Consider the following 24686-nt stretch of genomic DNA (forward strand, 5'->3'; position numbering starts at 1 on the left):
CTGCCACTTTATGCGTTTTGCCATTGATCAAAATCCCTTTAATGTTGGCATTATCTTTGATGCAATTCAATAAGGGTTCCAGTGTAAGAATGAATAGGAGAGGTGACAGAGGGCATCCCTGTCTGGTCCCGTTGCTGATCAGAAAAGAGTCTGATAGGTGTCCGTTCACTCGCACTCGCGCTGTGGGGGCTTTATATAGAGACATAATATAGGTCAAAAAGCGCAAAGGCAGTCCAATGCCAATCAAAACTGCCTCTAGGTAATCCCAAGCTAGTCTGTCAAACGCCTTCTCGGCATCTAAAGAGAGAAAGAATCCGGACTGTTGATTTTGGGTTAACCAATGATGTATATTTATGGCCCTTATTGTGTTATCTCTGGCTTCTCTTCCCGGAACAAAACCCACCTGATCCGGAGATATGATGGATTCTATAACATGTAGTAGACGATTAGCCAGAATCTTGGCAAAGATCTTCAGATCAACATTCAATAGGGAAATTGGTCGGTAGTTCGCTGGGGACGTGTGATCCTTATTCTCTTTGGGTATAACCGTAATGTGAGCCTCGGAAAGATTGCGCATGGACTGCCCCGGAGTGTTTAAGGAATTGAAAGCCTGGAGAAATGGGAGTGCTAATACGTCAAGAAAAGATTTGTAATAAGAATTAGTAAAACCGTCAGGTCCTGGACTTTTACCAGGTTTCAACTGCGTAATAGCTTGTTGTAGTTCCGCTAACGTCAGAGCACTCTCTAAATCTTTTGCTTGCGATCTAGAGATCTGTTTAGGAAGATATTGTGTGAGGAATGACTGTATAATGACCTCACGTGGCCTAGTATCAGCTGCTGATTTGGACGGTAGGGATAAATTATATAAATTAAAGTAATACTCCTCAAATTCCGCTGCAATATCCGACGGTGTTTTCAGTGTGCGTCCATTTTTGGAATGGAGCTGATATACGTGCCGAGCAGCCTTTTTGGATTGTAAAGCCCGAGCAAGAAATTTGCCACTCTTATTTCCATGTTCGTAGAAAAGTTTTTGTTGAAGAATAAAATTACGTTTAGATTTCTTTTCCACTACCTCGCTGAGTTGTTTACGTGCTTGCTCCAGTTCAGTAAAAGATCTTAATGCCATAGATCGTTTATGGGAGCACTCAAGTGTGCGGACTTTGTGCAATAATGCGTTGAATGATGCTTGCGCCATACGTTTCCGTTTAGACGAGATAGATATTAGAATTCCACGTATCACACATTTGTGCGCTTCCCACCGTACGAGAGGGGATGTTTCCGAGGATGCATTTTCTTGAAAGTAGTTCGTCAAAGAACTACGGATCTGAAGAATAACTGATGCGTCCGTTAGGAGAAATGGGTCCAGTCGCCATATTTTGGAAGTACTTGGTGTATCCAGGAATTGCAAAGTGATCATAATCGGGTGATGGTCTGAAAGGATCTTCGGTTCGATCGAGGCTGACTTCAAGGCGTATAAATCTTGTTGCGAAAGAAAGAAATAATCAATTCTTGAATGGCGTTTGTGAGGCGCAGAGTAAAAGGTGTAATCTTTGTCCGAAGGGTGCAAAGTACGCCATGCATCATGTAGGAGAAGGTCTTTCAATTCAATTTTAATTTGCTTAAGTGCTTGAAACGGGATGGATGAGACCCCCGAAGATGTATCTTCCAATGGGTTCAATGCTACATTAAAGTCGCCGCCTAGAATCACAATACCCGATTGAAATGTAGCAAGTAACTTAGCTATGTTACGAAAAAATCCTACTTGTGCTGTATTGGGACTATAAATGTTGACTAAGGTAAGTGGTTTATTAAAGAGGGTGCCTTTAAGAAAAAGGAATCTTCCCTCAGGATCCTCGAGCGATTCAGAAAGTTCAAACGGAAGAGTTTTGGAAAGTAAAATGGATACCCCCTTGGCTTTCACCTCCGTATTAACCGAATGGTATGCCGTGGGATAATGAACATTGGAGAATCTAGGGACTTGGTCTGCTCGGAAATGAGTTTCTTGGATAAAGAGCACATCTGCACGAAGGCTTTTCATGTAGGTAAGAAGTTGCGAACGTTTTTCAGGTACGTTTAGGCCCCTCGCGTTAAGAGAGGCCACGGAAAGTGTGCGAATTGACCGATTCGATGTGTGGTTGTTCGTCATTGTGTAATCTACCCAAAAGGGTTGCTTAAGGGCAATATGTGTACCAGAAAAGTATCACGCGGGTAGGGAAAAAAAAAAAAAAAAGGGGGGGGGGAGGGGTAGAGGGGGGCAGGGGTGATGAAAAGGGGAGTAAAGAATAGTATAAAGACTGTAAAGAGACTAGTATGAATTAACAGAAAAGTTAAAATAGAGACGGAATCATAAAGGAAAGATTCAAGAAATTTGAAGAAGAAGAAAGGAAGTGTTAGGTGTATGCCCCATAAACCCAAATGTATGTATGAGGCTATTTCCCTTCCACTTCCTTTAAAGATTATATTCCAGAGGTAGAATAGACCAGCTACTCTATCTCATAGTACAGCTCCCAAGAATTGGTTATTTGCAAAATGTTATCTGGGAGTCTGAAATTAGAGTCGGAGGGTATTCAAACCCAGAGATGGCCGATTTGATAAAATACAGAATAATCTGAAAGAGGCCTAACTCTCCTGAGTAAAAGGTGTAGAGGGGAAGTAATCTAACATGAGGTGTCCTTGACACATAAACGTAGGTGGGAAATGGCTCATTGAAGACGAGAAATAAATAATGTGTAGCAGGGGGTGGATAAAGGCTAGAGTATTATATGCCAAAGCATATAGAGCAAAATGGTGTATGTATCCACGTGGACCGTATCAAAGCTCAAGAACAGTGAAGTGTAACTATATGAGTGGAATTGAATGTGTACCAGAAAAAAAAAAAAAAAAAAAAACCCCATAAGTTATGAGAGTATTACATGTGAATTTGGACAGATACTGAGAAAGTACAAGTCACTTGCGCATAGCTTAAATTAACTGTAAATATGTTTTGTTATCACAGGTAAAACATAATGCAATCTATAATCTGTCTTTTCCGTAAAGATGTTGTAAACCAAGCTAAATAAACAACCAAGTCAACTAACGAGAGATTTCCATATGCCATCTCAATTGCGAATAAAGATATCTACTTCACATGAAACATTACATGACAGTAGCAACAATATCACTTATGAGTAAACTGGTGTGTAGGCCTCAGATCAAACCTCTACTTAAACCGTATTCTAGAGACAATAGAAATATGAGACCCAACGCGGGGATGTAATATATCGCTGAACACCCCGTTGCTTACCGAACAGATACAGGATGGTGGGGGGGGATGTGTCCAAAAATCCGTGGCCCAAAATGATCCCGTTACTGATCAGAGCAGCTAAATTTTTGGGGCCAAACTAGACCCGACCACGGAATAGACTGTTAACGTAAATATCAAATATGACGGTCCCAACTCCCATAGCTGAGATAGCACCCTAATCATATCTAAGTAGAAGGTATGTAATAAGCCAGGGCCCAAATTGCATATTGAGGCATTTCCCATTGCTATGCAGTACGCAAACCATTTAAGGAGAGCGATGGGGACGTGCGAGAATACTATTAAAATATTGTTTACAATGATCAAACCAAAAGATAAGGGTCAGAGATATTTATGTATAACGGTACATGAAGGTGGTCCGGAGTCCCAGGAATCCAGATTACAGCATCATGTCTTAGTATACAGTAGGAGCGAAATACGCCTCTCCGTGCAATAATAAGCCATATGGGCTGCTATCCTCTGTCAATACAGTAACTATATGTGTAGAGGCTAGGCCCAAGGCGAATCAGAGTTTATAGAGAGATAGACATGACATATAACTTTCAAAGACCATAATATTAAGATTCAAATAGTAGGATCATAAAGACTCCCCAACCACCTGTAACACGTTCTCAATATAGTGGGATCCAGAGAGGCAGGCCGCAGCCCAAACAAGGGCTTAGCCCGCATCTCTGGATCCCAACCGCGTTTTCGCTCCTATATCCGACAGGGTTCATCATGTATTATGTTGGGCCTTTACTTACCACGCTAGTAAATTGTAGCACTGGTAAGGATATTCACAAGAATATCAGTAGGGTTGTCCTGACCTAGCTCATCAATACCACAACCGAGGGTACAACAACAATTATATGCCAGCAAGACAAATATATATCACTGAGAAATAATATACGTAAAAGTTTTAACAACGTGATACGATACACATACCCTTAAGTCCAGACTTCAGGTATACCAGAGAAGTTAGATATGACATATAACGGAACCTAGAATACAAAGAGAAGCGCATACTCGATCCACTAGAGGAGTAGTCTCGAAGTGCGGGGTTGCTTATACCCCTTCGCCTTAGTAGGTGGTAACGGGGAGAAGTTATTCATGGCGCGCCTTGCGGTGTGCAGGTGATGCTGGTAGACTGTCTCCAGTAATAAGCCTCCTACGAACCGGGGAAGTTGAGGCTTGATGTGTTAACTTGCGTCATCTGTCTCCGCTCGAGGGGCCAGTAGATTGTGCTTCCATAGAGCCTTCATCTGGCTGCGATTGTAGAAAAGGTTCAGTGGACCAATTTGGAATGTCAGGTAATAGGATACTCAAGATTTCACAGAATGGTGCAAGATCCTCCGGAAACCTCATGAGAGCTGATCTCCCCAAATGTGTTGCAGAGAGACCAAACGGGAACTTCCAACGGTAGGCGATACCTTTAGAGCGAAGTAGATCTAGTAAAGGGCGTAGGTCTTTCCTGCGTTGTAGGGTAAGATGGGAAAGATCTTGGAATAGTTTAATTTCGGAATCCTGGTATAACAAGGGTTGTTTATCTCGAGCTCTGCGTAATATGTCCTCTTTAAGTCGGAAGTCGACTAGACAGCAAACTATATCTCTCGGTGGGTCAGAATCTCTGCCTTTAGGACGCAAAGCCCTGTGGAGGCGTTCAAACTCAATTGGAGATTCATGTGGTCTTTCTAAAAGATCATTAAAGATGGAGAGAAGAGTTTGGGCAAGGTGGCTAGGCTCAATTGCTTCTGGTACACCGCGCACCCTTAAATTGTGTCTTCTTCCCCTATTATCCAAATCTTCGATGTGACGATCGAGTTCTCTTAGGTGCATGGTGTGTGTGTCAACCTGCTTACGCATATCATGGATAGCAAGGCCTTGCATATTAACTTTATCTTCTACCATGTCCAGCCTATAGGCTACTGCCTGTAAGTCAATGTGTAGCTCAGCTATTGCCGAGGAAAGAGACTCTTTGATATCCGATGCAACCGCTTTCAAGTCTCCTATGGTGAGGTGAGCAGGTTCAGAACGACCCGCTGCGGCAGCCGCCGCCATGCTCAAAGGCTGAGAAGAGAACTCCTTTGCAGGCGAATGCAATGGGGATGCAAGGGCGGATGAATCCGCGTGATCCGGAGTGTGAGATCGAAATAATTCCGGAATGCTGCGATTAGCCGGACCACCTGTACGGCGAGGGGATCTGGAGCGAGGAGTGACAGCCTTCTTATCTGCTTTCCCCATGTCGGCAGCGACTCTTGATTCTGATTGCGTAGCCCCACCTACGTGTGTCAAGGCTCAAGGAATTATATTACCATTTTCTCTGGGGTCAGACTGTGTCCCCCAAAACTAGAAAGTGAAAATAGGGATAGATAGTGGAAAACAAGCCCTAGGTTGTACTGTACGTCTCCACGTGCTTGAGATTAAAGGCGAGACAAGGAAGACACTTATTTTGCTGTGGAAATGCAGTGACTATCGCTGCCTTCCCTGTATATGAATCTGTGGGTGATATAACGACCGTAAGCCTAATCTCAGCACAGCTTCCTTTTTTTTATGGGCTGTAGCAAGGTCTCCGCAATAAGCCGGTGTTCCCTGGGTTTGTGTGGGGGATGTCTCGATGGACTCCGGAATGCCGGTAGTTGTCTGAGGGATGAGGTATGCGTGCTAGGCAAGTGATCCTCCTTTGGGTGTGATTGCAGCCAGCCTGTGTAGGGTGGGAAAGGTCCTGGGCCCACTAGGCCGCATTAATCCTCGCCACCCCTGTATCCCATATGGGGGGGAGGGAAGGTGATCAGGATGCTCCTCCAGGACGTCCTGACAGGCACGGAGGGATGACAGGCAGCAGACCACAGAACGAGCGGGAGGGGGGGTTATCAGTCCTCCCCCTTCCTGATCCTGCACCCACCTTCACACCACCGCTGACCGGCCCGTCGTGCACCAGAGGGCTCCGCGGCTCCACTCGGCCGCAACAGGCCGCACCAGATCGCCACCCCAGAACGGCTCGGAGGGATGACAGGCAGCAGACCACAGAACGAGCGGGAGGTGGGGGTCATCAGTCCTCCCCCTTCCCGATCCTGCACCCACCGTCACACCACCGCTGACCGGCCCGTCATGCGCCAGAGGGCTCCGCGGCTCCACTCGGCCGCAACAGGCCGCACCAGATCGCCACCCCAGAACGGCTCCAAAAGCGCCTCCGGCTGCCCGGCCGCAACGTAGCAGGGACGGGTGAGTAACCCGCTCAACCCTACCCTCTCATACGACCTGGATGCCAGTGGAGCATATATCGAGCCGCCGGAGCTCCAGGTCATGCGACTTGTCCGGTCGCCATCTTGGACACGCCCCCCTGTAGAAGGTTCTTAACCGAGCAGCAGGACTGGTATCTGCTCAAGGAAGGACAGGATGAACACTGCCAGAACCCTACAAAATGACCTCCAGCAGGCCACTGGTGCAGGAGCGGACTGACCATTTGAAAACTCGGGCACTGCCCGAGGGCCTGGGGTCAGTAGGGGGCCCATGAGATGCCCCTGGTACCTTTTTCATAGGCTTTTTTGAGTTTGAGTTTTTTGAGGGGCCCCATTACCCCCTATTGCCCGGGGGCCCCATGAGTTGTCAGTCCGCCTCTGCACTGGTGTGAATGTCTTTGACCAAACAATCAGAAACAGACTTCATGAGGGTGGCCTGAGGGCCCGATGTTCTCTAGTGGGCCCCATGCTCACTGCCCAGCATCATAGCGCTCGACTGGCATTTGCCCTTAAACACCAGAGTTGGCAGGTCCACCACCGGCGCCCTGTGCTTTTCACAGATGACAGCAGCTTCACCCTGAGCACATGTGACAGACAGGAAAGGGTCTGGAGAAGACATGGAGAACATTATGCTGCCTGTAAATTCGTTCAGCATGACTGTTTTGGTGGTGGGTCAGTGATGGTCTGGGGATGCATATCCATGGAGGGACGCACAGACCTCTACAGGCTAGACAATGGCACCCTGACTACCATTAGGTATCGGGATGAAATCCTTGGACCTATTGTCAGACCCTACGCTGGTGCAGTGGGTCCTGGGTTCCTCCTGGTGCACAACAATGCCTGGCCACATGTAGCGAGAGTATGCAGGAAGTTCCTGGAGGATGAAGGAATTAATACCATTGAATGGCCCCCATGCTCGCCTGACCTTAATCCAATAGAACATCTCTGGGATGTCATGTTTCGGTCCATCTGATGCCACCAGGTTGCACCTCAGACTGTCCAGGAGCTCAGTGATGCCCTGGTCCAGATCTGGGAGGAAATACCCCAGGACACCATCCGTCATCTCATTAGGAGCCGCCCCCGATGTTGTCAGGCATGTATACAAGCACATGGGGGCCATACAAACTACTGAGGACCATTCTGAGTTGCTGCAATGAAATATCAGCAAAATGGACTAGCCTGCTGCATCATTTTTTCACTTTGATTCGTCTTTGAATTCAGTCCTCTGTAGGTCGATCATTTTCATTTCCATCAAACGATGGAGCACCCTTACATTCCTAACACATTACCCCGTCCATATCAGTATAGAGATCCAGCATGAGATTTTCCCCATTGAGATCTGATGTGTATTCATAGTGTTCAATTTTTTTGAGCAGAGTATTTACAGAATAGGGATGTTGCTTGGTGTCCCTCTAATTTTGTGCCTAGCCTCTGCATTTTCCTGCTTTTCTTCTCACCCAGCGTGCTGTCCTACCTGCTGATATTTGTACAAGTCATTGGATTTGTCATGGAAATTCAAGGCCAATAGTTCATCTTTCAGCCCATCCAGGAACTCGGAGTTTTCAATGAAAGAACGGATGACACAGTGCTGGAAGGGGACAGAATCCAGAAGAACAGAGCCTGCAGAGGAGCACAAATGAAGAGGATGTAAAGCCTGGACAACATGCACCCCCTCAGGGGCACGACTCCCCAACCTGACTCCACCCCACCCCCTCAGTCCCCCCACTTGACTCCACCCCCCTTAGGGGCTCCACTCCACCCCCCTCAGGGGCACAACTCCCCAACCTGACTCCACCCCGTCCACTCACCTGACTCCACCCCCCTCAGGTGCTCCACTCCACCCCCCTCTGGGGCCCTGCTCCCCCACCTGACTCCACCCCCACAGGGGCTCCGACCCCACCCCCTCAGGGGCACGACTCCCCAACCTGACTCCACCCTGTCCCCCCACCTGACACCACCACCCTCAGGGGCTCCACTCCACCCCCCTCAGGGGCCCCCAGCTCCCCCACCTGACTCCACCCCCTCAGGGGCTCCGACCCCACCCCCTCAGGGGCACGACTCCCCAACCTGACTCCACCCTCCTCAAGGGCTCCACTAGACCCCCCTTAGGGGCCCTGCTCCCCCACCTGACTCCACCCCCTCAGGGGCACAACTCCCCAACCTGACTCCAAACCGTCCCCCTCAGTCCACCCACATGACTCCACCCCCCTCAGGGGCTGTGCTCCCCCTGACTCCACCCCATAGGGGCTCGACTCCATCCCCTCAGGGGCACAACTCCACCCCATCCCCCTCAGGGGTCTCCGCACCCCCCACCTGACTCCACCCCCTTAGGGGGGCTCCACACCCCCACCTGACTCCACCCCCTCAGGGGCTCCACTCCCCCACATGACTGCTCCCCTACATGACTCCTCCCTCTCTGAGGGGTCTGCTCCCCCTCCTGACTCCACCCCCTGAGATGGCTCCGCTCCCCCACCGCACTTCCTCAGTCCTCCCCACGTGCCCCCCTCACTCACCACACTGCGCAGTCTCCCGGCTCTCCCAGGCTCTGCTCACCTCCTCTCGACCAGTTTTCTCCCCCAGTGACACTGACAGCTCAGCCCTCACCGGCCCCCTGGCCTTCTTCCCCCCACTCCCCCCTTCCCCTCTCTGCCTCCTCTTCCCACTCATTCCTCCACTCTTCTAACTTTAGAACTACACTTCCCAGAACTCCCCGCACTGCGGCGCATTCTGATGACTCGCCTCTCCCCGCTACCGGACGTGACATCCCGCTCTTTCCGCTTCAACATTGTCGGGGCTGTGAGCGCTCGAAACTCGGAGAAGAGGCGGCACAGGGGCCCAGACAGCAGCTCTCCACCCCGACCAGCATGTCGGTGATTCCGCCGAACCGCTCGCAGACAGGCTGGCCCAGAGGGGTGAACCAGTTCGGGAACAAGTACCTGCCTCAGACAAAGCCACTCACCCTGGAGCGGACCATTAACCTGTGAGCCGGGGGGAGGGGAGGGCGCAGTGCAGCGCCTTATTATTCCTGTGTATGTGGAGGAGAGGATGGAAAGGGCCGGACATGTGCGGAGGAGGACGGCCTCGGAGCCAACCTCGCCCCACACAATGGCCTCTACTCCCAGATCCCAGGGGGGAGGAGGAGGCGGCAGTGTATGTATGGCCGACATCTGTAGTCATGGATGGAGAAGGGGAGAGGTTTATCTCTGACAGGGCTTTGCTGGTTGTGTACCACTGGGGAAATTTATCCTCACTTCCTGTCCCTGAGACAACAGGAAGTCAGAGGAAATCTCCCAAAGTGAGAGGAATTCCCCTCCTAGGGCTCAACCATACGGCAGAGAAAATGCTGCGCTTAGATGAGTACAGCCAATAGATCTGTGTGCATCTAAACCCAGCACTGTAGTGATCAATCAGCCCATACACAGCAGTGTCTAGAGGTGACAATGTGCAGCAAAAATAAGCCACAGCAGCGGGTTTGGCTCCCGTAGACCTGCGGGTTTGGCTCCCGTAGACCTGCGGGTTTGGCTCCCGTAGACCTGCGGGTTTGGCTCCCGTAGACCTGCGGGTTTGGCTCCCGTAGACCTGCGGGTTTGGCTCCCGTAGACCTGCGGGTTTGGCTCCCGTAGACCTGCGGGTTTGGCTCCCGTAGACCTGCGGGTTTGGCGCCCGTAGATCTGCAGAGTCTACATGTGTACGCAAGTACCATGGGTGCATATTTTACACAGGATCGTCTAGCTCGGCCAGCAAGTACTTTTTTTTTCATTCAGAAAATATGCATTAGCCCATATGAACGAGCACTTAGGCTCACCATAAACAATACAATCTGACCATTTAATCATTTACAATCTAATTTACTAAAATGATGGACTATGAGGACCTACCTAATCCACCCAACCAATTTGTGCCCAATCAGGAAGGCCCTTGTGCTACATAAGTGTTTGTACAATCTTTTTTTTTTTTTTTTTAGATCTACCGTCAGATTGCAACATTTGGGGTAAGCTTTAGAGCAGGGGTGTCAAACTGGCGGCCCTCCAGCTGTTATGAAACTACAAATCCCATCATGCCTCTGCCTTTGGGAGTCATGCTTGTAACTGTCAGTCTTGCAATGCCTCATGGGACTTGTAGTTTGGCAACAGCTGTAGGGCTGCCAGTTTGACACCTGTGCTTTAGACAGTTGTCCCTGGAACAGACAACCTCATTGGATAATTGATCCTAGGGTCAACACTAAGATTTTGGATTTCCTCTCGCTTTCTTGTTAGTAATGGTCACCAATACAAGTAGAGGTAAATATCTCCATTGGGGCCACAGACCGCAATAAAACACAACTTCGCCCTACTGTGTCTAAATTAAATAAAAACTACCTAGAGATACATTTTAAATCTCTGGTCTGTTTTTTATTTCTGTCTGTGACCCCATTGGGACATTTTCCCTCACTTCCTGCCTCTGACTCCCACATAGAAGTGGGTTATCCCTGGACATAGGAAATGGGAGATGTGGCCATCAGAAGGCAACACTCTAAAAGGGAAGTGTGGTCTTCCCTGGGACATACAGGAAATGGGAGGTGCAGTCATCTCCCAGACACAGGAAATGGGAGGTGTGGTCATTCCTGGGTCATACAGGAAATGGGAGGTGTGGTCATTCCTGGGTCATACAGGAAATGGGAGGTGTGGTCATTCCTGGGTCATACAGGAAATGGGAGGTGTGGTCATTCCTGGGTCATACAGGAAATGGGAGGTGTGGTCATTCCTGGGTCATACAGGAAATGGGAGATGTGGTCATTCCTGGGTCATACAGGAAATGGGAGGTGTGGTCATTCCTGGGTCATACAGGAAATGGGAGGTGTGGTCATTCCTGGGTCATACAGGAAATGGGAGGTGTGGTCATTCCTGGGTCATACAGGAAATGGGAGGTGTGCTCATTCCTGGATCATACAGGAAATGGGAGGTGTGGTCATTCCTGGGTCATACAGGAAATGGGAGGTGTGGTCATTCCTGGGTCATACAGGAAATGGGAGGTGTGGTCATTCCTGGGTCATACAGGAAATGGGAGGTGTGGTCATTCCTGGGTCATACAGGAAATGGGAGGTGTGGTCATCCAAAGACCACATAGTAAAAGAGAAGTGTGGTCTTCCTTGGGACATATAGGAAATAAAAGGTGTGGTTATTCCCAGGGCATACAGGAAATGGGAGGTGCGGTCAGCTCTGGAAACAAAAAATTGGAGGTGAGGTCATTGGAAGGTCACACAAAAAAAGGAGGTGTGGCTATCCCAGGGACATACAGGAAATGGGAGGTGCAATCATCGCCCAGACACAGGAAATGGGAGGTGTGGTTATCCCATAGATATACAGAAAATGGGAGGTGTGGTTATCCCCAACCAGGAAGGCACAGATAGCAATAAAAAAAAATGTTTTAAGCTACCGGCTCTAATAAAAAAGCATTATTTTTTTTTGGTGAGCTCTTCTTTAACTTCTGTCCTGGCAGGAAACAAGGGAAAATCTCACCAATGAGAACACAGAATAAATACCTATTAGAGGCTCTAACCCTTCCCCACTTTGTTCAGAATAGACAAAAGGTTTTGTCCAGAGTTGACGCTGAATTCTGGACTGCGGACAGTTGTCTTTGCAGTGATGACTCCTCTGCATTGTGGGGAATAACCGCTTTCTTGCCTGAGGGATGAAGAAGGAGGTGATGTACTTAACCTGTTGCTTGCTCCCTCAGTAGCTAACGCTCTCCTGCTGTTTGATGCATCAGGGATGTGTTTTCAGCTATTCCAACCCCCTAGACAAAAGCGCATCTAAAAAGTTCACCTTTAATACTTTTTCAATGAAAGACCATACCTTCTCTTTCGCAGCAGAGCAGAGTGCACATGCATGGGTGGGGAATGAGGCCAAGTGCTCGATCATGCAGTGTAGGGGCCACGCATCTTAGGCAAGACAGAGAGGGGAGGCCAGTCAGAGATGAGTGCTGTCAATTAGACCCTTTATTACGTATTCATCTCTTTTTAAGAAGTGTGGTTGTACAGAAGTGTGTGTGTGGGGGATACATCATCCATCCAGGCTAAGTGACTACAGCATTGATACCTGGGGGGTGGATTAAGCTCAAACATTTAGAATGTAGTGATATTTCTTTGTGCTTTGAACATTTTTTTAATGGGCCTGGAGGCATGGGGCTTGGTCCCAGGCCATTCAGTGAAACTGTTATTTTGCCTTAGGCCTGTTAGGTGGTGGTGACATCACTTTGACACTTGTGGTTTCTGTACATCAGGTATATCATATGGTATTTTGAGATTCTGGTGAAATGTCTGTGTTTTATCTCTTCTTATGGTACCTTTTGTATTTTCAGATATCCTCTTACAAATTATACTTTTGGTACTAAGGAGCCTTTATATGAGAAGGATAGCTCTGTGGCGGCCCGGTTCCAGCGGATGCGGGAAGAGTTTGATAAGATTGGAATGAGGCGCACAGTGGAAGGAGTTCTGATCGTTCATGAACATCGGCTTCCCCATGTCCTCCTACTGCAACTGGGAACCACATTTTTTAAGCTGTGAGTTGGGCTACCAGAATTTGTTTTACATTGTACGTTTCTCAGTGACACTGTAAAGTTGGTGTAGTGTCGCTTACTAGTCACATTAGTTTGGAACTGTAGAAATACTTTATGAATGAGCTAATAAGAAAAGAATGTTTATTGGTTAGAATCAGGGTGGATAAAAATCAATGATTTTTTTAAAAAAATCAAAAAAAATCGGATTTTTTTTATTTAAATCGGATTTTTTTAAATAAAATGCTTTTTGAGGAAAATATATTACCATCCAAAGGTTATTCCATCATGAAATAAAGATTAGTTTTTTAATTATGTAGAATAAGGCTGTATATGTTTAATTTTTTTGGTAAATAAATTCCATGAATCCATTCACAATGTCATGCTCTTCCAGAGGTTTTTGTAAGATTATTGGGCAGTTTCTCTGCCTACAAGATATTATCACAGATGATTGGTTTACTTTTGCAGTTCTCAAAACTGAATTTGACTCAGCGGAGATCACATGCCTCTTCTTCACAGCAAAAATGTTATAACATGAACAGAGTTAACAAAAAGACCTTAATCCTAACTTCTACAAACCTATGAATACAGAATCAACCCCTTCAGTGCCAAGTTTCAAGAAGTTCAGTGAATAGAATAGAAACAATATTTTTCTGATTGTTTGGAGTGGAATAGATCTGCACAAGAAGAAAGTGAAACTAAGTGTGAGGAGGAAGGGGCTGACAGTCTAAGTTTCTTAAAATATATATATTTTGTTTAGCCAAATTAGTTAACAAACATGGATGTTTAAGCAAATACCATATGCTGTAATGTTATTGTTTCAGTTGAATAAATCTATTTAAATTGTTATTATTAAGGTAATGATTATTTTTCTCCTTCCTAAGTACAACAGAAAAGTTGTCCAAATATGAATGATTAACCTATTAAACTGGGGATAAAAAAACGAATATGAAAAGTTGTTATTCTAAAAATCTTCATCTACTTGCATATTAAAGTTATACCAGCAAGAATTAGTCTTTATGTAGAAAACTAGGATTTAAATCAAGCCTTACTGACTAGTGATTTAAATCGTGATTTAAATCAGTTTGATTTAAATCAAATCCACCCTGGTTAGAACTGCCCTCCTCATCCTTCTTGGCATTAGTTCAGATTTTCAATGAAAAGTTTTATTTCAGGTGGAATACCTATGTAGTACACATTAGTCTGGGTTCATTTTGTTGCTTGGCATTCATATTGGCACGCCAACGCAATTGCATTGCAGTGCACTGCAACATACAGTATCACACTTCCATGTATCTTGGTGCACTGCATTACAAATAGTGCATTCAGTTTTTTTGGTGCATTAGCCCATTCGAATGAATGGGCTGCTGTAATGCAACAGATATTAATGTCATACATTATCTAAGGCATTAACAACGTGAACCAGTCTTAAATCTTTATCTCCTTTTCATAACTAACTGGGTATCGTATTGGGTATTCACAAGGAGTGTTGCCAAAATGGGGGGGGACTGTAGATGAAGCCTATGTTAGCTTACAAGCAGATGAGGTTGATCCTTGTGGTGTGCACCTCCTCATTTTGCTATTTGGTATGCACAAGCTGATTACATAAACCTCCGTGGGCTGCAGGAACCTTCAGTAAAAGGACAGTTCCATGCAACCCTCTAGTCATCTACACATTCTAGGAGGATGAACTATTCTGCGTTCTCCCCTGCAGACTATTCCTCAGATGCAGACCTGAGGCGAGCCTTCTTCTCCAGGTTTATTCTGGCGAGGGTCTCATGTCGGCCGGCGGCCCGTTTTCCAGAAATGACCATTCCAATACAGCCCATGTTGGTGAGAAGTATCATTATCATGGATAACTGCAATATTGTAACCAGCCAGGTGGAAAGAAGAGATATAGAACCACCATCCTATGTTGTCTTTCACCTGGTGTAAGGAAACATAGCACTATCTTCCTAGATGAACTGCTCTTTCGCATAGTAGAGTACCCCATGTTTAGGCCTCCTGGAGTGCTCCAGAAGAAAATGAACAAACCTGGCAGTTGTGTAATATTAATATCGCCACAGGTTTGCCCTATCACTAGTTTTACATTTTGTGAACTGCTAACATTCGGTTTCAGCATATTCCTCTTATTTTGTTTGCAGGCCGGGAGGTGAACTGAATCCAGGGGAAGATGAAGTGGAAGGGTTGAAACGACTCATGACAGAAGTATGTCATCATTTTAAAGCACTTGTTCAGTGTTGGCAGCAAACGTAGACTGTGAATACATACAAAGGTCAAAGCCTAGCAGCCCACAATCAAAAATCCAAATGCTATGATTTCATAGGCGAGAGATTTCCACTTTGAATTCCTGGGAGATATTTACATACAAAATTGAAAGTGATTGTTAGGGCATATATATTTAAAAACAAAAAAAAGGACATGTTACACTTACCCGCTCTGTGCAATAGTATTGCGCAGAGTGCTTCCCAAACCTCCTCTTCTGGGGTCCCCCTTTGGCGCTCTTTGCTCCCCTTCTTCTCATGCGTACCCGCCGACTCCTTCCTGAGCCAGGCTGTGTGCATCTATTGACACACACAATCTGATTCGTCCTTTCCTCTCCTCACAGCTTTTGATTAACAACGGCAGGAGCCAATTGCTCTTGTTGTCTCCGAGCCTGCGAAAGGGGGGTGAGAGAACCAGCACTGCTGCAGATGGATACAGTGATGGAGCAATCAGAACTTGACTAAATATGTGGGAGGGAGGTGCTCTGGGTGGGGGCAACTAGTGGAAGATTTTCTTACCTAAATGCAGCTAATGCATTAAGGTAAAAACATTCTGGCTTCCGAACCTCTTTAGCGAGTCATGCAATAGACCCTGTTATGTCCTTTCAGCAACTAGAAAAGGATTTCAGCTTAACCAGGTACTTTACTTACAGCTACACCACTTACTGCTTTCTTAAGCAAAACAATAAAAATTCCTCCTGCACTGCCAATGCTAAAAACAGAACTGGGTGGCTGCTAACACCTGCCTATAATGCCAGTAGTGTCAGGTGAATAAAAAAAAATGATGCTGCGCAAATAAAAAACTCGTGATAAATGGAGTGAGCAAGAAAACAAATAAAATGAACGTAGGTTGTTAAATCACATGACACATGAAAAATGATCATGATCCAAAATAGGAAATATAAAAAATGTATATAATAGTTAAAATTAATCACTCAAAAAACAAAAGTGTAAACAAAGTGACGTGAACAACAATGAATAAAAGGGTACCATAGAGATCATAAATTCATGAAGAATATATAAGTAAATGTGAAAAATGCCATAATAAAGTGCATAGTCCCAAAGAATCTGTGGATCTTCAAAAAAAGCCGTGGAACATCCAGTGATCACAACAAATCCTCCACCACCTAGCGTGCGCGCTCACCTACAGGTTGTGACCTGCAAGGGGTCATAGGGCTACAAAAAAGGCACTCATCTGATGATACCCCTTCGGTAATAATCAGGGCATTCCTCTATAATGGCGATGGTAGAAACTCATCAGCGTACCACTGTAGAAGTCCCCACATGGATATGGCCAAAACTCTCTCCTCTATCACAAGCTGAAGAGAAATGGTGCAAGGTTTCATCCACATAGAATAATGTATTCTAATCGCCTGTTGACATGTATCTGCTGTACTATGATACTATGTGCCCTGAATGCTGTGCTCATCTATTCATCTTGCATAGAGCTCTGTTCACAGAGACTTTTACATGTCAACAGGTGATTGGAATACAGATGCATCTTTGTAGATTGGTTTCATCTGGCTTTTTTCCCCCTTAGAATGTCCAGTTAGCATTTTTGGGAAAAAAAGTTCAATGTAACAGCCTGCATATTGTTGGAACTATTCTGTGCTTGCAGAATTAAACTGTAGAGCCTGAACTTGTCATCTCTGCATAATGTAACATGGGCCTGCTGGAAGCTATTTTTTTTCTTTGTTTTAATTTCATGATTTCTGAACAAAGACTAGCATCACACATTCTCAGTTTCTTATGGGATGCTTTCCCAGGCTTTTAATTTGGGGGGTATGGTTGAACTAGACAGTCATTTATAAAGCGCCAATAGTTCACTCAGTGCTGTACATTACAAAGGGGGACAGAACATGTGACAGAACAATACCAATACAATGCAAAACATGAGGGGATCGAGGTAAGGAATGATCACGGTACCAATTTGCTAGATTAATTGAAGAGTCCGTGTCTCGACCGAACAAAAGACAAAACTGTTCACAATTATTTTTTTTTTTCCATGAACATCTGGAAAGGAGTTCGTATTAATATTTACATTGCTTATGGTACTATTATTTGATAGAATTATTTTAATCAAATCTGTCAATTGTGTTATTATTGTATGAGGTAAATACTTGCTTGATTAAGTAGTTTGGGTTTTCTATTACTTTGTTCAATCTCTCTCATATATACACACAATCTTCTCTGTATTGGTTTTAGTAATTAATACAAATTGGTATATATTATGGATGGATACATATTGGTATATATTTTGAATATTATGTTTTCAACATTATAAATAATTATTTTGAGTTTATTATATTACAACATCTGTATGCAAAGGAAGAATTTTAGAGTAAAAAAATTTTCAGTGCAAATGACCTCAGTGAATGTCTAAGATTGTAGATAGAAATTTGAATCATTTAGTAAAGGAAATGACATTTCGAATGATCTCATAATTAGGTGAGATAACCTTTGCCCGCCTAAGTCTTTTGGGGGATAAAAATTAGGAGATAGTTGGAGCATGGGGAGAGACATGCAAAGGAAAGAGAAAAAGATGGGCGACAACGGACACACACACATTCTCTTTGGAATATCCCCGAAGCTGATTTCAGCTTCTAGTCAAGGGTTTAGTTGGGTATATATCACAAAGTGGACAACTTAGTGGAATATTTATTTTTTGACCTCAGATTCTAAGCTTATTGGATTGTCCTGTGTATGGTATTTTAAATCAGTTCATGACAATGTGAACTTTGAGCTTTGAATATCTGGTTGTAGGGAGATCATGTGGTCAATTTGCATAGTCTTTGTCATGTTCTGCTGAGTTACTGGTAGTTTCCTATGCTACATTTCTAGACAGTTGGCCCTATTTCATTAATATTTGATAATATTGCTGGTTTGAATTTTTAACTATTAATTTTGATTAGATAATTGAACTGTTATTTTGATTGCTTATCATCAACAGTTATATTTTAACTACCACTTTGCACTGATTTTTATATATATATATATATATATATATATATATATATATATATATATATATAAATGTTTTGGGTTTTTTTTGTACATTACTGCTTTCTATTTTGTCTTCAAATTAGCGCAAATAAAGCACTCAGATTATCAGTTGATTTATGAAAATTGGTAGGGAATCTCCTTAATTCCAGATCCCTTCCTGTTTTCATAAGTTATATGCTGATTATTTTCTCAGCTACAGTTCTGACAAGATTTTTCTCAGTTTTCTTGTTATATCATTAGTAGATCTTGTCATAGAAAAGTGAATAATAGATTATGGGATCTTGCCTAGAAAGAGGATAGATGTGTGCTGTCCAAAATTCTTTAATTTTTATTTTTTTAAATGTCAGTGCCAATTTGTAAAAATGTTTTTTTTTTTTTTTTTTTTTTCTTCCTCTAGATTCTTGGCAGGCAGGATGGGGTGCAGCAGGACTGGGTAATAGATGACTGCATTGGCAATTGGTGGAGGCCAAACTTTGAGCCCCCACAGGTCAGTAGTGCAAACATTTCCAACAGATGTATCCATTTAGTTCATTGCACAAAAGAATAAAGAAATTGATTTGCTGTTTTTTTTTTTTAGTATCCATATATTCCTGCACACATTACAAAACCCAAAGAACACAAGAAGTTGTTTCTGGTGCAGCTGCAGGAAAAAGGTAAAAAACTGAAAAATTAATCCTTAAGATATATGGCTGTAGGCAGACTAACTTAGGGTTGATTCTAAAGGGCACATTTCATTCAATAAGTAAGCATCTTCTCAGTTTTTTTTATATCTTCTAGTTGGAACATGCTCCACCAAATGTTCCTGTAATTTGTATCTATAAAATATCAACCACAAGGCTTCTGTTCTGTTCTGAATTTTCTGTCACACTATACATTGATGCCCTAAACTGCTCTAATATCTTTACCTAACCTGAAGAAGCCTTAGTTTCATACTATTGTGGTGTCAAATCATGTTACCAGATAGCATTTTTATGAAGAAAGCGATGCTTAATGGGAAAGATGATCAAAGTACAGAGTACAGGCAGAACATTTTTTTTATTCAGTTTTGGACAGAGTTGAGATGGATTAGAATACCTGTCAGGTAGTGGTGCACCGAATTGAAAACTCTGGTGCTGAAACAGATACCGAAAATTCAGAATGCACGTGGCCAAAAAACCAAACCGAAACGTCTACGTATATGGGGGTGGGGAGGCTCCAATTTTTTTTTTCGTGTGTGTGTGTGTGTGTGTGTGTGTGTGTATGTGTGTTGTATGTGTGTATATATATACATACACACACAATGAATGTAGAGTCAGGTTCAGGAGGGGTCCATTCGATCTAGTCATCTGTTGGCAGTCTCCGGTTCCTCAAAAGATATAGATATATCTCCACAGAGAAATCTGGATAAACAGCAATTTTTGTGTTGTCAAAAGGTATATTACCCTTCAACCTGGAAAGGTAATATAGCATCCCGATCTTTGTAATTAAGAAATTTAGCAATGAAAGTCCATGGCGGAGCTCCCTGAGGGGGCGGTTTAGCCACCATGTGGTGGGGCATGCTCCACTACAAACATAGTAGAGAAGGCATCTCTACCATAGGTAGAAAAAGGATTTTTCCCTCTGCGCCCTCAGGAAGGCCGATGAAACTCATCCTATTTTCGAGGTCGTCCTGCTACTGTTGCAAGTGGGAGAGAATATGGCGCGCCTGTTCAGAGGAGTCCTGCAGCCGGAGGAGGGCATCCTCCACTTCAGATATGCGGGCATGGAGCTTTTGAAGATCCTGCCGAAGAAGGGAAATATCCACCTTTTACTTCTTCTATTTTGGATATACAGTTATGTCCATATATATTTGGACACAGGCACAATTTTAGTTTTTTTTAGGTATTTACCAAAACATATGCATGCTATAGTTTTTTAATGGATATGGGCTGAAAAGTGCACACTCTCAGGTTTAATTTGAGGGTATGTACATTCACATTAGAAGAAGGGTTTAGAAATTACAGCTCTTAAGAGTAGCCATCCAACTTTTTCAAGGGACCAAAAGTAATTGGACAAATGAATATAATTATAAATAAAATGTTCATTTTTAATATTTTGTTGAGAATCCTTTACTGGCAATGACTGCCTGAGTCTGGAACCCATGGACATCACCAAAGGTTGGGTTTCCTCCTTTCCGATGCTTTGCTAGACTCTAACTGCAGCTGTCTTCTGTTGTTCTTTGTGGGTTAATTCTACCTTTTAGTTTTGCCTTCAGCAAGTGAAATGCATGCTCAATTGGGTTAAGATCAGGTGATTGACTCGGCCATTGCAGAATATTCCACTTCTTTTCCTTCAAAAGCTCCTGTTATTTCCCTCAGTGCAGCTGGCGCACAAATCTGTGGTGTTGGTAATTTTGGGGAGTGTAGTTGTCATTACTTCAGCTATGACTGTACTCAGACCTAACGATTGGCTGGTAGGCCTAGGTGCTTTTCACCAAGGAACAGGTCACACGCTCCCCTATTTCTGAAAGTGCTGGGTATTTCTGATAGGAAAACATTGCAAAGCAGCTAAGATGAGTTTAAGGGTGTCAAGGGAAGTGGGAACAGCTTTGCTAAAACTCTGGGGTTTATTTACTAAAGCTGGAGAGTGCAAAATCTGGTTCACTTCTGTATAGTAACCAATCCGCTTCCAGTTTATATTGCCAAAGCTTAACTGAACAAGCTGAGGTTAGAAGCTGATTGGTTTCCAAGCATACGGGAGCCTGATTTTGCACTCTACAGCTTTAGTAAATAAACCCCACTGTCACTTTGCCTTACAAGGGCAAGATGACAATGTCTAATGTAATGTACCCAATCTCTAACATGTAACAGGTTAATGTAATTTCAAATATATTTTTGTACTGTATTTTTAGCACTGTTTGCAGTCCCGAAAAACTACAAACTTGTTGCCGCCCCTTTATTTGAATTGTATGACAATGCCCCAGGCTATGGACCTATCATTTCCAGCCTTCCACAGCTTCTCAGTAGGTAAGTAAAGCAGAGCCCATTGCTTTATATGTAGAATTCTTTAGAATATTGTTGTAGATATATTTTGCTGATCCAGAAAAAGGTTGTTGATAATGAAGCACAAACAAAGCTTAGATATTGATATTTTTCCTCATAAATATAATGGTGTTCAATTTGTAAATCGTGTTAGTCCTGGGCAATCGTTATTTTAATGTATTGCAAAGAAGCAGGGGAAAAATGAGTGGAATTAAACTCATAAAGCAGAACTTCATTCTCGCAGTCAACATCGACTATCTTTAATCCTTATGCTGCTAGTATTACCAAATAGATAGGAAAGTATATGATATTTACATTTTTACAGTTTTTATTATTTTTTTATTTTTATTTTTTTTAACATTTCTTCAGTTACTTTCTGGTTTCCAGGCTTAGACAAATGATGTCATAGATTCCAGGAGTCTTCAAGGAGACTCCTGAAAATGGCAGATGAACCTGTGTTAACCGCTTTCCCAACGCCCTATAGTAGATATACTGCTACAGGGAGGCAGGGGTGCGCAACATCACATGATATATATGAGATTTAGCATGACCGGGAAGGGGGCGCATGCTGCTATTTGCCGGCCTCGGCTGTCAATCACTGGGTCCCAGCCGGTGATTGCCAAGCATTACCGACGGAGAGAGAGAGCTGTATGTAAACAATACAGATCTCTCCCCTGTCAGCTCCTGCACACTGCTTTGTATGGCTCTGCATAGCAAAGCCATACAAAGAAGTGTGCTTACAGCTGAAAGCACTAACACAGCACACAGTTAACCTTTTGATTGCCCCACATGTTAACCCCTTCCTACCCAGTGCCATTAGTACAATATCAGTGCTTTTTATTAGCACTGATCACTGTATTGGTGTCACTGGGGATGTCAGTGACACCAAGTCCGTTCCCCCCAGTGTCAGAATGCCCTCCGCAGTCCCACTATAAGTCACCGATCACCGCCATTAGTACTACAAAAAAAAAAAAGTGTGGAAACTTTTTGAAGAACCTTCGTAGTATCAGGAAAAAATGTATGCAGGCTTTTGTTTTACATAGACAAGGGAAAGAGAGAGCGCACAGGCTCCTAGTGCAGTAACCTTTATTAAATTGCTAAAAGCAAGGTAAGTTACACTCACAAAGATAAATTTGTGTCAGGCATATCACCCCTCCACGTGGATATCGCTGCCATTGGTTTCCTCTTGTAGCCCCCATCGGAATGACACTTCGGCCATCAGCTGCAGCTCCACAGGCTGAGCACATGCTCTCCTCAATGACCACGGTATCCACGCAGACAGGGAACCAAGCCAGCAGCGGGGCAGAGGAACACTTGCAGTAAGCGACCGAGCTGGCTCAGTATGCAGCACTGCAAGCATTCCTCCTCCCCGCTGCTGGCTTGGTTCCCTGTCAGCGTGGATAGCGTGGTCAGTGAGGAGAGCATGAGCTCAGCCTGTGGTGTTGCAGCTGGGTGCAGAAGTGTCATTCTGATGGAGGCTGCAAGAGGAACGGCGGATATATCCACATGGAGGGGATGATATGCCTGACAAAAGTTTATCTTTGTGAGTGTAACTTGCATTGTTTTTAGCCATTTAATAAAGGTTACTGCACTAGGAGCCTGTGCGCTTTCCCCTTCCCTTGTCTATGTACAGCTTCTGGTGTCCTGCTGGTACATAAAGCAGCATGGCCTCCCTGGACACAGCAACCTTGATACAATTAATGCTACTGTCGATCTGTGTATTGTGTACTCATTGGGCACGTTATCTCTGGCGTTAGCACAAATCACTAGTTAATTTGTTTTATTTTACATAGTGGTTAGTAGCTCTAAAGGAGATTGTACAATCAGTAGTATATGGCCAGCTTTGCTGTTATTTAAAGACGCAGTTTGTGACCATAGAACAGAGGGTGATTTCTATGACCCCATTACAGTATTATTATAATGCAGGATTTATATAGCGCCAACAGTTTGCGTAGCGTTTTATTACATCATCGGTATACGTGCAATAAACAAGAAGCTGAAATCTCTCTATTTCTATGACAGGTTCAACTTCATTTACAACTGAGCAAGAACGAAGTCTGGACAACCTCATATAGGTGAAGCGGTCTCTGTGAGCACAGCTTTATAATGTGGGAATCTGGGCAAAATGAATTTTTTTCCTCTGAATCCACATAACGTTGCTGTTGGCGTAAATAGACTGTATGCAAAGTTATACAGCAACAATATTTGTTAGTGTTTTTATTTTTTATTTCCATTGTGTTTCAGTATGTGTTAACTCTGTTTTCTTACACAATTAAAAATGATTCTTTTCCTCTGTCTGTATGTTTATTTTATAATGCCCAGATCTAGATCTCTGCATTCTTCGACTGTTTGTTGCAGGGTAACTGAAATGGTAGCTCTACATACAACCCAATCTAAACATACTTCAGCGTAGGTTTCTTAGTACAGAAATGACAAAGAATTGGATGTGTTACACACGTGCCCGTCACTGGTTTGGGAAAATCTGGTGTTTGTACGAATGAAAATCTCAGTGATAGTATGTAACAACTAGTATGGAACTTCCCTCTTATCCAGAAAATTACAATAAAGGCACCTTTTTGTAAATGTTTAGTAATAACAATCTACAAACAGATACATGAAGATAATGGATTGTTATTCTTTGCGTACCTTTTATATTTTTTCCGTTCCTAGTCTTCTCGTGGTGGCCATTTTTACTAAGCGCAGATAAATCCATCTCCCTTTATTTCTTGGAACTCTGCCTAGAATTCTGTTTCAACCTCCTGGAACATGACAGGAACTTCCCAGAATGCAGCTGTATAGCCAGGATGAAAGCACCATTTCCTTTTAAATGGTTAGTTCATCTTTACCAGTAACCTGTCTATGCAGATAAGGGGTGTCTGTAGATGAAAATAAACTGTGTGTCTGACTAAAGTTGAATAGTGTCCTTGCTATAGTTGTAGGCCAGAATCTGAAGTATTTTTTTTTTTTCTAGGACGAAGAACCTCTAACTTAGAAACAACTTTAGTCTCTTTCATACAGTCAGTGGGATGATTAAATGGCTATCCTGTGCTGCATTATCTACTTGTATTGAAAGTGGATCTTTCCCTTAAAAATCATAGCAGCAATCTTCACGCTGAAATGAAATCATCTTACATTCATTAGCTAAAAAACATTTTTTACTTTTACTTATATTTACTGTTTTTCCACTTCCTGTTTTTTTCAAATGGTTAGTTCACCTTTACCAAAACACTGCCTGTGCAGATAAGGGGTGGCTGTAGATAAAACCAAACAGTGCAGCTCTGACTAAGGTTTAATATTGCTTATACTATAGGTGTAGTCCATTTACATATCTCCTGAAGCCAGACTGGAAAACTCCCAGGGCATTGCT

General features: G+C 43.8%; 2 protein-coding genes across 4 annotated transcripts in view; one reads left to right on the top strand and one right to left on the bottom strand.

Moving 5' to 3' along the window:
- Positions 1-9186, bottom strand: part of OGFOD1 (2-oxoglutarate and iron dependent oxygenase domain containing 1) — a 33134-nt gene extending 23948 nt beyond the window's left edge. For 2 of the 3 annotated variants that reach the window (XM_089661438.1, XM_089661436.1), the window contains exons 1-2: positions 9033-9186; positions 7994-8139 (exon numbers count right to left, since the gene is read on the bottom strand). In XM_089661438.1, the coding sequence (XP_089517564.1) occupies positions 7994-8139; positions 9033-9186 (300 nt within the window). Of the gene's footprint in view, positions 1-7993; positions 8140-8869; positions 8926-9032 lie in introns of those variants that run through there. The other variant, XM_089661437.1, reaches the window with a different exon arrangement.
- Positions 9187-9254: 68 nt separating this feature from the next.
- On the top strand, positions 9255-23614 carry NUDT21 (nudix hydrolase 21). Its single transcript, XM_089661439.1, has 7 exons — positions 9255-9499; positions 12859-13059; positions 15198-15261; positions 18718-18807; positions 18898-18973; positions 21190-21304; positions 23342-23614. The coding sequence occupies exons 1-7, from the start codon at positions 9384-9386 to the stop codon at positions 23361-23363; spliced, it is 684 nt and encodes a 227-aa protein (XP_089517565.1). The 5' UTR covers positions 9255-9383; the 3' UTR covers positions 23364-23614.
- Positions 23615-24686: the final 1072 nt, after the last annotated feature.

The sequence above is a fragment of the Staurois parvus genome, unplaced genomic scaffold (genome assembly GCF_062004578.1).
Source record: "Staurois parvus isolate SC_StPar_1 unplaced genomic scaffold, SC_StPar_1.0 ptg001336l, whole genome shotgun sequence".
In the NCBI taxonomy this organism is placed as follows: Eukaryota; Metazoa; Chordata; class Amphibia; order Anura; family Ranidae; genus Staurois; species Staurois parvus.